The following is a 15,031-nucleotide window of genomic DNA, read 5'->3' on the forward strand; positions in this document are numbered from 1 at the left end:
CTTTCTAATGCATTTTTAAATATACATAGAGTAATGTTAGAAAGCCATACAAAATAAGTTTGAATAACAGTTTCCGTATGGTCAGTAGTATTTTATATTATTCCAAATGATATAAAAAAGGTTATTACAAAGGTCTGATTTTAAGAAATATTGCTTTAAATGCCACATACAAATGTTATTACATCCTTGCTGCAATTTGAACTCAATTTCAAATGTGCATGCATGCACAACTGTAAAACTTCCCTTAGCAACAATCACAGCGTGTTCAGCCGAGATTCACATGGATGATCCCTGGAATGGGAGGTTTAATGTAAGATGAACGGCTAAGGATCCTGGGATTGTATTCTTTAGAGTTTAGCAGGTTGAGGGGAGATCTAATAGAAACTTACAAGATAACGTATGGCTTAGAAGGGGTGGACGCTAGGAAGTTGTTCCCGTTAGGTGGGGAGACTAGGACCCTTGGCCACAGCCTTAAAATTAGAGGAGGTAAATTTAAAACAGAAATGAAACGACATTTCTTCAGCCAGAGAGCGGTGGGCTCGTGGAATTCATTGCCACGGAGTGCAGTGGAGGCCGGGACGTTGAATGCCTTCAAGGCAGAGATTGATAAATTCTTGATCTCAAAAGGAATCAAGGGCTATGGGGAGAGTGCAGGGAAGTGGAGTTGAAATGCCCATCAGCCATGGTTTAAATGGCGGAGTGGACTTGATGGGCCAAATGGCCTTACTTCCACTGCTATGTCGTATGGTCTTATCTTAACGTAAATGGATGTGAGTTTGTTCGCTGAGCTGGAAGGTTAGTTTTCAGGCATTTCGTCACCATTCTAGGTAACATCATCAGTGAGCCTCCGATGAAGCGTTGGTGTTATGTCCTGCTTTCTATTTATCTGGTTAGGTTTCCTTGGGTTGGTGATGTCATTTCCTGTTCTTTTTCTCAGAGGATGGTAGATGGGCTCCAAATCAATGTGTTTGTTGATGGAGTTCCGGTTGGAATGTCATGCTTCTAGGAATTCTCGTGCGTGTCTCTGTTTGGCTTGTCCTAGGATGGATGTGTTGTCCCAGTCAAAGTGGTGTCCTTCCTCATCTGTATATAAGGATACGAGTGATAGTGGGTCATGTCGTTTTGTGGCTAGTTGATGTTAATCTATACTGGTGGCTAGCTTTCTGCCTGTTTGTCCAATGTAGTGTTTGTCACAGTTCTTGCAAGGTATTTTGTAGATGACGTTCATTTTGCTTGTTGTCTGTATAGGGTCTTTTAAGTTCATTAGCTGCTGTTTTAGTGTGTTGGTGGGTTTGTGGGCTACCCTGATGCCAAGAGGTCCGAGTAGTCTGGCAGTCATTTCAGAAATGCCTTTGATATAGGGGAGAGTGGTTATGGTTTCTGGGCCGTTTTGTCTGTTTGTTTGGGTTTGTTGCTGAGAAACCGGCGGACTGTGTTCATTGGGTACCCATTCTTTTTGAATACGCTGTATAGGTGATTTTCTTCTGCTCTTCGTAGTTCCTCTGTGCTGCAGTGTGTGGTGGTTCTTTGGAATAATGTTCTAATGCAGCTTCGCTTGTGGGTGTTGGGATGGTTGCTCCTGTAGTTCAGTATTTGGTCCATATGTGTTGTTTTCCTGTAGACGCTGGTCTAGCAGAGGCAGTAATGCAGAGACTCTAACAAACAGCTCTGCCAATCATCCAACCCAAACTTTGGGTCCGCTACGTGGATGACACCTTTGTCATCACTAAACAAAACAAATTAGAGGAAACCTTCAAGACCATCAATAATACCCTTACTGGCATAAAATTCACAAAAGAGGAAAACAACAACAAACTGCCATTCCTAGATGTCACAGTAGAGCAAACAGTCAATGGGGAACTTCAAACCAGCGTCGACAGGAAAACAACACATACGGACAAAATACTGAACTACAGGAGCAACCATCCCAACACCCACAAACGAAGCTGCATTAGAACATTATTCCAATGAGCCACCACACACTGCAGCACAGAGGAACTATGAAGAGCAGAAGAAAATCATCTATACAGCGTATTCAAAAAGAACGGGTGCCCAATGAACACAGTCCGCCGGTTTCTCAGCAACAAACCCAAACAAACAGACAAAACGGGCCCAGAAACCATAACCGCTCTCCCCTACATCAAAGACATTTCCGAAATGACTGCCAGACTACTCGGACCTCTTGGCATCAGGGTAGCCCACAAACCCACCAACACACTAAAACAGCAGCTAATGAACTTAAAAGACCCTATACAGACAACAAGCAAAACGAACGTCATCTACAAAATACCTTGCAAGAACTGTGACAAACTCTACATTGGACAAACAGGCAGAAAGCTAGCCACCAGTATAGATTAACATCAACTAGCCACAAAACGACATGACCCACTATCACTCGTATCCTTACATACAGATGAGGAAGGACACCACTTTGACTGGGACAACACATCCATCCTAGGACAAGCCAAACAGAGACACGCACAAGAATTCCTAGAAGCATGGCATTCCAACCGGAACTCCATCAACAAACACATTGATTTGGAGCCCATCTACCATCCTCTGAGAAAAAGAACAGGAAATGACATCACCAACCCAAGGAAACCTAACCAGATAAATAGAAAGCAGGACATAACACCAACGCTTCATCGGAGGCTCACTGATGATGTTACCTAGAATGGTGACGAAATGTCTGAAAACTAACCTTCCAGCTCAGCGAGCAAACTCACATCCAGAAACTCAGCCTGAGCTACAAATCTTCTCAAAACTCACTTAACGTATATCCTGCCAAAAATGAACCCATATTGTTAGCATTTGCAGAAGATGTGAAGTGTATTTTAAAGTTTTAATTAATTTTGATCATTAAGCTTTTTAACTGGGTTCTGTTTTACAGAGGCAGGAACCTTGTGTTAAAAAGCATCCCCATGCTGAGTGGATGCAATCCAGATGCCCGTTGTCTTGTTTGAGTCTATGTACTCATATGATCTATGATCTAATGAATAGCAGGAAATTGGGAAAATCTGGCATAAGTCCATAGACCAGGATAAATTATTAACTACTATAAAGATACCTGATAAAAGAATATTAAAACAGGAATATATTTTCCATTCTTGCAGTTTGCTTTGCTAATTTTTGACATATCTACAATAAGTGCCTGTATTTATTCAAAATTAGTTGATCAGACATTCATTATTAAGCCACAGGACTGATTATGTTATGCCCTGTTTAATTTTATTCATGAAGAACATTGTTTTGAAATTGAACAGCATTGAACATGTCTATGCCGGGTGGGTATCAGTTTTGAAACTCATGTGCCTTTGTGATTTTCCACTTTATGCATGCATTCCAATAGTGAGTCACTTCACATTTTTACTTCAGTCTAGCTTTTTAATGTTTTGCTAATTGAATTGATTGCTCCTGGCAGCCTGTTTCCCTGACAGCAAAGCCAGCTTAGCTCTGACAGCTTGAACAACCTGACTCGTCTTACAGTCCCTGACCTTCCTGGTTGTGCAACATGTATAGAGCTATAAACCACAAAAGGCACACACGCAAGAATATAAAACTGGCTTGAATGCTCTCAGCTTCTGCCAGAGGCTGGTTGCCAAATATGTGTTTATAGTTAAGTATTCAAGCCTTGCAGCTTGACAGTGATCGTTTCAGTAGTTTCCCTAATGCAGTGAGCTTACAAATGGCTATTTTACTTTTCACAGAAAGATCTGTCTTCACTGCAAGTGCCCACGTGAGGAACACATCGTGACAGTGATGCCTTTAGAAATGGAGAAGACTGTGAATAAACTAATGTATGATTTTCAGAGGAACTCCACATCTGATGATGATTCTGGCTGTGCTTTGGAGGAATATGCTTGGGTTCCTCCTGGTTTGAAGCCTGAACAGGTAGTGTTATTTTGTTGACGAATTCACCATTTAAATATTTTCTTTAATGCCTAATTGTTGTAGGGCAGAAACCTATTTCTTTTAATCAGGTACAGAATGCAGTATTACTACTATGGTTACTCTATACAATAAAATTTATTCTGTTTGTACTAATTGTTCAAACTAATTGAATATTACTTTCCAGAAGTACAGTCTCATTCTCTCTATTTAGAATAGATACATGACAGTTTTGAATTCCAGACTGGAAAGTATTTGTAAAACAACACATAGCAACCAAACTCTGTACACTTCAGAAACAATAGTCACAGTTATTGCCAACCACCACATTGGGATCAACTAAATGGACATATAAGAATATATTTTGTACGCCCTGGTTATCATTTTCTCTTCTATTTTGTTGTTTATATCTCATGTTAATTAGCTAGTCTACACTTAGCAACCAAAGTTTGAAAGTGGAAATCAGCTTTGAAGCAATAAGAGATCATTTTGACAGGGAAGTAATTGTAATATAGGATTTTAGAAACCCTCTTGGAGAAATTGAATGCCTTTATTTTAATGGCTGACCAAAACCTTAGTCATTAAAGCAATGGGTGCAACAACATTGAATTACCGGCATTTACACTGCAGAATTTTCGTAGTTCTTCCTCAAAAATTAAAAAAGGAAAATGGCAGAACCCCTCAGAAATTCCAGTCCGTACTGACCTATTTCAAAGGATCATTTTTTACAAAAATTGCATTCTGTTGAATATAGCATTTTACAGGAATTAGTTAGAAGGTATAAACTATTCTGTATTAAATCAGTAAATGCAAAGGATTGGAAGTGTGAGTCATAACATGAGAAAGCATCAAGGACATGTAGAGCTTTCTCACTCACTCAACAGACAGAATGGAGTATTGGTTTTAAAGCCTGTGTAGAGGCATGGTACAGTTGGTATGGAATAGAACTTATTTTTGCTATCAATGAAAATCTTATGATCTGATTTAACTGATCAACGCCTCAGTCAATCTGCACATTGACTTTCTCTGATTTTACCTGGTAGACGATTCCAAACATTTGCCATTCTTTGAGTAGGAACTTTTCTGTAAGATTTGCTATAAGTTTTCTTTCACTAATTTTAATTATTGCTGTCATATTCCACTGTGTAATTGAGTTCACTTTATCCACAGTAACATACATTTATTGTATGATCTCCATAGTGACTAGAAAAAAATGAATTTCCAGTGACTCATTGTGTCTGATTCTTTCAATTTCAAATTAACAGTTGTTTGCTATAACTAACAAACTAAAACAGCATTGACTAAACAACCTCCAGCAAGCTACTTGTACTCTAAATTCTAAATCCTCGCAAACTCAAAACCCTCCAATCTGAACATGTGCAGCAATGCACATTCTATGGATTGAGCAATGAAGTAAGCAATTTCACTGCTTCAGGTGAAGGGCTGTCTACCTCTCTTCTTCTGTCTGCCTCTCAGATTCTTGAAGCCTAACTTGTGTCACTGATAGCTTAGAGTCTCTATAGCCTAACACTTCAATATCTTTGAATGGATTTGACCCTTAGCAAAATCCATCCCCATGGGTATACAAATCACATGGACTTTGTATCTAGGTAGAAATGATCATTAGTTATCCTGTAACACCCCATATCATTCTATCTTAGAATTAAACACAGTAAGGTATAACTACTTGTAAAGCATTCATAATACCTCTCTGTGAGAGTGGAGACCACCAATCTATCCACAGTCCATAAGACCATAAGACATAGGAGTGGAAGTAAGGCCATTCGACCCATCGAGTCCACTCCGCCATTTAATCATGGCTGATGAGCATTTCAACTCCACTTCCCTGCACTCTCCCCATTGTCCTTGATTCCTTGTGAGATCAAGAATTTATCAATCCCTACCTTGAGGACATTTAATGTCCCACTTCCACTGCTCTCTGTGGCAATGAATTCCACAGGCCCACCACTCTCTGGCTAAAGAAATGTCTGCTCATTTCCATTTTAAATTTACCCCCTATAATTCTAAGGCTTTGCCCACGGGTCCTAGTCTCCCCGCCTAACGGAAACAACTTGCCAGCATCCACCCTTTCTAAGCCTTACATTATCTTGTAAGTTTCTATTAGATCTCCCCTCAACCTTCTAAACTCCAATGAATACAATCCCAGGATCTTCAGCCGTTCATTGTACGTTAAACCTACCACTCCAGGGATACCTGTACAGTCAATACAGTTGTTCATGCCATTGTCTACAAGTGTGAATATCTTCTATCATAATTCAATAAGTCAGCATTCCCTATGTCAAGCAAGCTACGCAGAATTTGGAGTGGATCACCTCCCACCCACCCCCCACCCCCCACCCCCCCCCCCCCCCCTCACCCTTTCAGCTTCATTTTACCTTAAATTAAGGAGACAGTTCAAATTATAATTTTCCATAGTTCACATTCATAACATAATATAACATTTCTTGATGCATCTAAGTCCCTACTAGCAAAACTTGAAACCCTACAAATTAATGACAGCGCTACCTCTCAATGGTATACTTTCGAGTTCACTACAGCCATCTTAAATCACATCTTGGTAACTGATCAGAGTAGCAAAGTCCCAAGTTTCAAAGTTCCGCAGAAACAACTGCATCAGGGAAGATGTGGATGCATGAAGAACAGCTCAAATTGTGACCGAGGCCACCCAAATCAGACTATTGCTCATGTACTGAATTCCCATCCTTAGAGCTTCATTCTTGTTGATGATTCAATCATTTATTCTACCTCATCTGAAACTGTTGAATGGATTGTTAAACTTGATGCCAAATTTTTTCTTCTTTTAAATATATAATTCCAAGCAGCACTTCCCAGGAAAAGAAGAAGCCAAACAGGAGACAAAAGGAATCATAGTTGTGGAGAGGGAAGCTTGCTTTCATCAGGAGTTTTTAAGATACTGATGAGATAGCAAAGTTTTAGAAAGAATTCCTGAGGATGGCGCATACGAACCAATAGTTGAGCAGAGATAGCAGGCATTTAAAGAAGCCCACTGGCCAAAAAAGTGGATAATGGGCACATAAGCACACAGCTGGAGAAGATCTCAGAATTAGGATGGAGATTATGACAGATGTGAAAATAAAAATTAGAATTTGAAACTTGATCTATTTAGCCAAGGAAAGTCAGTGCAGTTTATTGATAATTGAAAATATGCAATGACATCTGATACTTCTTGTGCCACCAAGGACGACACAATAGCTCAGTGGTTAACACTGCTGCCTCACAGCACCAGGAACAATTCTACCCCCGGGTGACTTCTGTGTGAAGTTACACATTCTCTCTGTGTCTGCGTGGGTGCTATGGTTTCCTCTCACTCTCCAGTAATGTGCAGGTTAGGTGGATTGGCCATGCTTAATTGCCCGTAGTGTCTAGGGATGTGCAGGCTAGTTGGGTTATCCATGGGAAATGCAGGGTTTCATGGATAAGGTAAAGGGGTGGGTTGGGTGGGATGCTCTTCAGAGAGTCGGTGTGGACTCACTGGACCAAGTGGCTTGCTTCCAAATTGTAGGGATTGTATGACTCTGTGATTGTGCCTTAATGAGGCTTTTACTTCAATAGATCAATAAGTAATTAGTTCAGTTCCCTTAATTTTGAATACTTCTTTTTATGCGCGTCAAATGCCATTACCTCCCTTCAGAAATATTGAAATTAGACTTGTTTACTGTTACAGTCTAATCAATGCAATTTAAATGCCACACTCTTATTTGTGTTTGATACCAGGTGATGGTACTACTGATGAATTTGATCACACAGCAAAATCTGGCCTGAAAGTCACATTTCTTAAAAATTTTGGTTAATGTGGTCATCGCTGAAACATAGTCACATGAGGCTATGACAACAGAACAAAAATTTATTGCACAAAGTACAAATACAGTTACTTGTATTTAGAACATAATTTTAAAAATTTTCATTAAGCAAAACAACCAATTTCCAATACTGTCACTTTGCAGTGATTCAAAACCAGAGAAATTATGCCTTGATTTCAAATCTTTAATGGTGACTCAACTGATTCTCCTCCTGTTTTTGTCTTGTAAACTGTGGATTCTTCTTCCATGAATGCTCTCAAAGCTGAGAGTTTAGTCTTTATTAGTTTCTGCAATATCCTGCAGATTTCTAACCATTTATCTCGGTCTGGAATTTATACTAAGTGCACTTTACCCCAGACTTGCTTCTGACCATTCGGATCTCCTCCAAACTGTCCTAAAACTTTTCAATTTCTGGATTTCCGAAACTAAAATTAGTCTTTGATTATTCTTAACTAAAAATAAGCTAATAGCCTTCAATTTCTACTCCACCTAGCATAGACCACCCCAGTATAAACAGTTTCCCATTAACATTCGAGTGGTTCCCTGTTGACTGATTCAAACTTGATTAGGTCACTGTTCTGGAAGGACCATCTGACCTGGTTTTTATCAAAATCTTCACAAAGATAACAACATTTGTCTGTGGATTACTTTAAAATTCAAACTGTAAACAATATTTAATACATAAATTACATTCCTTTCAACAAAATTGTGATATAATAAAGGGCTTCAGTTCAATTGATTAATGGCCAGATTAGTAAATTGGTAAACTGTTATCCTTAGTTCCAGTTGCACAAACAATTCTATTAGAATTTTGAAAGCACTGACTTGTAAAACATGCAAAAATTATGAGCCGGAAAGGACCACCTCATCCCTCCCCATTCCCTTGCCCTAACCTATGAAACCTTCTTGGAATGGCAAAAGAAAGAATAAAATCTAGGACTACTAAGGGAAAATTATTCCGGAAAAATTCTCTTCAACCCCTAAAATGATTAAAGGCACTCTAAGAGATAACACGGACTAGCTGTTATCTGTGAGCCCACTTACCTTCCATATGGTACCATCTTATGCCAACTGGTTCATCTCTCTTTTGAAGAGATACATAACCTGAAGATCTGAATATGTTAATACCCTTTCAGGTCACCAAAGGAGTTCTACCATCTGTCCAAACTTTAAAGCAGTTAAATAGATGCCTGAACTGCTAATCAATGAAAATAATAAATCTCAGGACAACTGAAACAGTCAAATCTGAATATCCATATTATCCTTTGCAGAAAAGCATGTTATCCAAGGGATAAAGAACTCTAATGCATCAATGGTCTGGTAAAATTAGTGATCATTACTTTTATAAAAAACAAAGACTTATTATTATAATTGCATTAAAACATATTTAACTCCACATCTTTATGTAATGCTATATAATGTCAAGAGATAGTCAACTTCAGACTAGGCTTCCCACATGATTCACAAATTTTGACCTGGCATAAACCATGTCATTGTCAGAACTTAGCCTGAATCTATTAAAATTGTACTTGTTCTAAAATACATACTCCCACAATAGAATCACCACCTACTACACCAGCCAGACCTCATTACTGCCTGGGAAAAAAGAACTACCTAATATCAAGCCAATTGCTTGTGACACCTCACTGGTCTAGTACACTGGAAACCAAGCCCACTATTCCTGGAGTTGTCACAAAAGTTAAAGATTTTTAAACGTACACTGAATTCCTCAGTTTACCTATCTTTTAGTCCCAGGTTGACAAAAAGCATGAACCAGTTTTCTGTTCTTAACAAGAATGATTGTTAATCGTAAATCAATGGATTCTAACTGTAGATTAACAATTATGTTGTCATTATATAACCACTAGATAAAAATCCAACCTATTTATAAACTACATTTCTACACACATAGGGAGAGGCGATGGTATTCTCGCCGACTGGTATTGTAGCTGGACTATTAATCTGGACTGGTTAATCAAGAGACCTAGATAATGTTCTGGGGACCTGGGTGCAAATCCCGCCATTAGATGATGCAGTTTGAATCCGATAAGTATCTGGAATTAAGGGTACAGCACTGGCCATAAATCCATTGTCAATTGTTGAAAAAACCCATCTAGTTCACTAATGTCCTTTATGGAAGGAAACTGCCATCTTTACCTGGTCTGGCCTACTCCAGACCAACAGCAATGTGATTGTCTCTTAACTAGGGATGGGCAATAAATGCTGTCTAGCCAGCAACGCCCTCATCCCGTGAATGAATAAAGAAAAAAAAACACATATAGAAGGGTGCGGACAGACACAAAACACATCAGTGTGATGGGTGGAGGGTAAGACCGGGAATATGGTTCACTTGTACCTGTCTGCAGGATTTGGTGAAATTGATCGTTTGGTGATTTTAATATTGCTTTTTGACCTTGCTTCTCCAGTTCCATTCATTTGTTTGTCTGAGGCCCAGGGTGACAGGGCCACACAGAGATCTCAAATCATTAATTAAAAGTCACAGTTTACAGCAGCTGATGAGAAATAAACTGGCTATCTTCAAGCTAAAGATGCTTTCCACTGCAGAGCAAAAGCAGCTCCTTCCTTCCAGAGGTCTGAAGGCTTCTGCCCAAATATTAACACGCATAAGTTGTTCATGTATATGGTAATCAATCACTCAGTTGTTCACAGGCAGGAGACTAATGCTATTGATAACTGTTTACCATTTCACAGACCAATCAGCTACTTGTTGCCAGATAAATTTCCATACACAATCCCCTAGCTTCAGCTCATCTATAACTTGACTTTCCCCACTGCTTGAATCAGCAGCTATGTAAACAGCACTTAGAATTACTCGCAAGAAAAGTGCAACAATCATTAGACCTTAAGATATTGGAGCAGAATTGGGGCATTCAGCCCGTCAAGTCTGCTCCACCACTCAGTCATGGCTGATAAATTTCTTAATCCCATTCTCCTGTATGTTTCCCCATTACCTTTGATCTTCTTACCAGTAAAGAACCTGTATGCCTCCGTCTTAAGTGCACTCAATGACTTGGCTTCCATAGCCGTCTGCAGCAGTGCATTCCACAGATTCACCACCATTTGGCTGAAGAAATTCCTCCTCATTTCAGTTCGAAAGTGTCTTCCCTTGCCCTGAGGCTGTGCCTTCCGTTCCTAATGTCTCCAACTAGTGAGCACACCTTTTCCATCTCCATTCTATCCAGGCCTCTCAGTGTTCTTTTAAGTTTCAATTCGATCTCCTCTCATCTTTCTAAACAGACCCAGAGTCCTCAGTTGCTCCTCATATGACAAGCTCTTTATGCCTGGGATGAAAACCTCCAATACACCCCCTCCAATGCAAGCTCATTTTTCCTTAGATAAGGGCCCAAAACTGCTCACAATATTCCAAATGTGCTTTGACTGGAGCCTTATAGAGCCTTTGAAGCACATCTCTGCTCTTGTATTTAAGCCCTCTTGAAACTAATGCTAACATTGCATTTGCCTTCCTAACTGCTAACTGAACCTGCATGTTAAGAGAATCTTGAACTAAAACACTCAAGTCCCTTTGTGCTTCAGATTTCGGAAGTCTTTTCCCACCTCTTCTTCCTGCGAATGTTCATAATCACATGCTTTCCCACCATCGTCTCAGCCTGCTCCTGCCCCACCGAACTCATCTCCACCTATCTGGACTCCATTTTCTCCCCTTTGGTCCAGGAACTCCCCACCTATGTCCGTGACACCACCCACGCCCTCCACCTCCTCCAGGACTTCCAATTCCCTGGCCCCCAACACCTCATATTCACCATGGACGTCCAGTCCCTGTACACCTGCATTCCGCATGGAGATGGCCTCAAGGCCCTCCGCTTCTTCCTGTCCCGCAGGCCCGACCAGGCCCCCTCCACCGACACTCTCATCCGCCTAGCGGAACTCGTCCTCACACTCAACAACTTCTCTTTTGACTCCTCCCACTTCCTACAGACTAAGGGGGTGGCCATGGGCACCCGCATGGGCCCCAGCTATGCCTGCCTCTTTGTAGGTTACGTGGAACAGTCCATCTTCCGCACCTACACAGGCCCCAAACCCCACCTCTTCCTCCGGTACATTGATGACTGTATCGGCGCCGCCTCTTGCTCCCCAGAGGAGCTCGAACAGTTCATCCACTTCACCAACACCTTCCACCCCAACCTTCAGTTCACCTGGGCCATCTCCAGCACATCCCTCACCTTCCTGGACCTCTCAGTCTCCATCTCAGGCAACCAGCTTGTAACTGATGTCCATTTCAAGCCCACCGACTCCCACAGCTACCTAGAATACACCTCCTCCCACCCACCCTCCTGCAAAAATTCCATCCCCTATTCCCAATTCCTCCGCCTCCGCCGCATCTGCTCCCACGATAAGACATTCCACTCCCGCACATCCCAGATGTCCAAGTTCTTTAAGGACCGCAACTTCCCCCCCACGGTGATTGAGAACGCCCTTGACCGCATCTCCCGCATTTCCCGCGACACATCCCTCACACCCCGCCCCCGCCACAACCGCCCCAAGAGGATCCCCCTCGTTCTCACACACCACCCTACCAACCTCCGGATACAACGCATTATCCTCCGACACTTCCGCCATTTACAATCCGACCCCACCACCCAAGACATTTTTCCATCCCCACCCCTGTCTGCTTTCCGGAGAGACCACTCTCTCCGTGACTCCCTTGTTCGCTCCACACTGCCCTCCAACCCCACCACACCCGGCACCTTCCCCTGCAACCGCAGGAAATGCTACACTTGTCCCCACACCTCCTCCCTCACCCCCATCCCAGGCCCCAAGATGACATTCCACATTAAGCAGAGGTTCACCTGCACATCTGCCAATTTGGCATACTGCATCCACTGTACCCGTTGCGGCTTTCTCTACATTGGGGAAACCAAGCGGAGGCTTGGGGACCGCTTTGCAGAACACCTCCGCTCAGTTCGCAACAAACAACTGCACCTCCCAGTCGCAAACCATTTCCACTCCCCCTCCCATTCTCTTGATGACATGTCCATCATGGGCCTCCTGCACTGCCACAATGATGCCACCCGAAGGTTGCAGGAACAGCAACTCATATTCCGCCTGGGAACCCTGCAGCCATATGGTATCAATGTGGACTTCACCAGTTTCAAAATCTCCCCTTCCCCCACTGCATCCCTAAACCAGCCCAGTTCATCCCCTCCCCCCACTGCACCACACAACCAGCCCAGCTCTTCCCCCCCACCCATTGCATCCCAAAACCAGTCCAACCTGTCTCTGCCTCCCTAACCGGTTCTTCCTCTCACCCATCCCTTCCTCCCACCCCAAGCCGCACCCCCAGCTACCTACTAACCTCATCCCACCTCCTTGACCTGTCCGTCTTCCCTGGACTGACCTATCCCCTCCCTACCTCCCCACCCACACCTTCTCCACCTATCTTCTTTACTCTCCATCTTCGGTCCGCCTCCCCCTCTCTCCCTATTTATTCCAGTTCCCTCCCCCCATCCCCCTCTCTGATGAAGGGTCTAGGCCCGAAACGTCAGCTTTTGTGCTCCTGAGATGCTGCTTGGCCTGCTGTGTTCATCCAGCCTCACATTTTATTATCTTGGAATCTCCAGCATCTGCAGTTCCCATTATCTCTTTCCCACATTGTATTCCACCTGCCATTTCATTGTCCATTTTCCTCGCCTGTCCTTCTGCAGCCTCTCTGCTTCCTCAATACCACCTGTCCTTCCATCCATCTTTGTGTCATCTGCAAATTTAGCAACAATCCCCTCAATACTTTATATAGATCATTAAATGTATACTGTGAATAGTTGTGGCCCTAACCCTGCTCCACTAATCAGGCATTCTGAAAAAGACACTTTAATCTCTACTGTCTGCTTTCTGCCAGTCAGCCAATCCTCTATCCATTGACAATCCTTCAGCAATCTTTGGCCTTTAAAATAGTCCTTTTCCCATTTCCGTCTACGAACAAAAATACAGAAAAATAAATAAAGATCTTTAAATAGTTTCAATATTTACACTTACCTAGTTGAAACTCTTGTTGTCTCTTTTTTAAGCCAAACTGAAGTAATCTGTCAAGGGGCATGCAATTCAGATCTTTATTTTGTAAACTTCAATCAAATTATCCCCATGCTCCGAAGGCTTCTTAAGACTGACTGAGTAACTATGGTTCTTTAGTCAAAGGAACTTTCTCGTAGTTCTCCTTTGAGCCTTTCTCATGGCTACTGTTACCATCTAGCTTGTGAAAGGAGCAAACAGGGCACATTATTCAATGTAAAATAGGCCTATTCAAATAGGAGGGAAATGACATTATTTATACTTCACTGCGTAACAATACTTGCTGTTCATTTCTCTGTTTTATGTAAATAAAACACATGTTAGTTCAACGTCTGTGTCCCAGTCTGGTAAGAGTGAATATTCAGTGTGCTTTACAAAAGTTGAGAATTATATTGTGGTTTGCTATGTATTCGACAGCTAGAACTCAGAACATGAATTGTCTGGTAGTCTTGCTGGAGTTTATTAGGAAATTAAATGTGTCTTTGGATAACAGGAATGGTCATTGATTCTGAGAAAATGGATCATGTAGAAACCCATTAAGGTTGTGATAATATATCCAAATTCCCTGCAAAGACCCATCCCTGCCCCTACACACTATTCATCTCCATGTTTAACAGGCTCGAAGTTGGTGGTGTATCTACCTAGGATATTTTTTCATGTATCTGTTTACATATAATAACAAGATTCTAATAATTGAGCCATTTTATACTCCACTCAGTACTTCTCCCAAACACTCTGTTTAATGTCTAATCCCTGTATCCTACCTGGATTCTTATGAATTTAACATTAATATTGTCTTATATGTTGGACTTGTAAAGATCTTTTGGAATTCTAAATATGCTGTCACAGAGATTTACATCATCTGATTTATTGGCATGAGGTTAAATCTACTGCTGTACATTTGCTACTTCGACCCAATATTTATTTTGGTTTCTGTAATAATATCTGGTATTAATATGTGGTTAATGAACTTTTAGTTACTTGGGTCAAATTTTTCCCTTCTTAAATACGGAAATAAAGGTCAGATTTTTCCATTTGAGGTGGAAACCCAGCGGTCAGACATTTTCTCATGTGTTCATTCTGCCTTCTGGGTGACCATATTGGTACACAGTATTATCATCCCTCAAAATCAGATAGCAAGCCCAGAGTCAGAGCTGCTGTCTCCCAAAGCAGAAGACCAGATACCAAGGTGGGTAAATTAGAAGGCATTCCTCCATTTACTAGGTTATCAACTCAATTTTGTAGATATGTCTTAA

General features: G+C 41.5%; 1 protein-coding gene across 13 annotated transcripts in view; it reads left to right on the top strand.

Moving 5' to 3' along the window:
* prickle2b (prickle homolog 2b) overlaps positions 1–15,031 on the top strand; it is a 301,893-nt gene that overhangs the window by 250,645 nt on the left and 36,217 nt on the right. For all 13 annotated transcript variants that reach the window (XM_048547909.2, XM_059649935.1, XM_048547910.2 and 10 more), the window contains one exon: positions 3,708–3,891. In XM_048547909.2, the coding sequence (XP_048403866.1) occupies positions 3,760–3,891 (132 nt within the window). In that variant the 5' untranslated portion in view covers positions 3,708–3,759. The remainder of the gene's footprint in view (positions 1–3,707; positions 3,892–15,031) is intronic.

This window comes from Stegostoma tigrinum, chromosome 11 (assembly GCF_030684315.1).
Source record: "Stegostoma tigrinum isolate sSteTig4 chromosome 11, sSteTig4.hap1, whole genome shotgun sequence".
NCBI classification, from domain to species: Eukaryota; Metazoa; Chordata; class Chondrichthyes; order Orectolobiformes; family Stegostomatidae; genus Stegostoma; species Stegostoma tigrinum.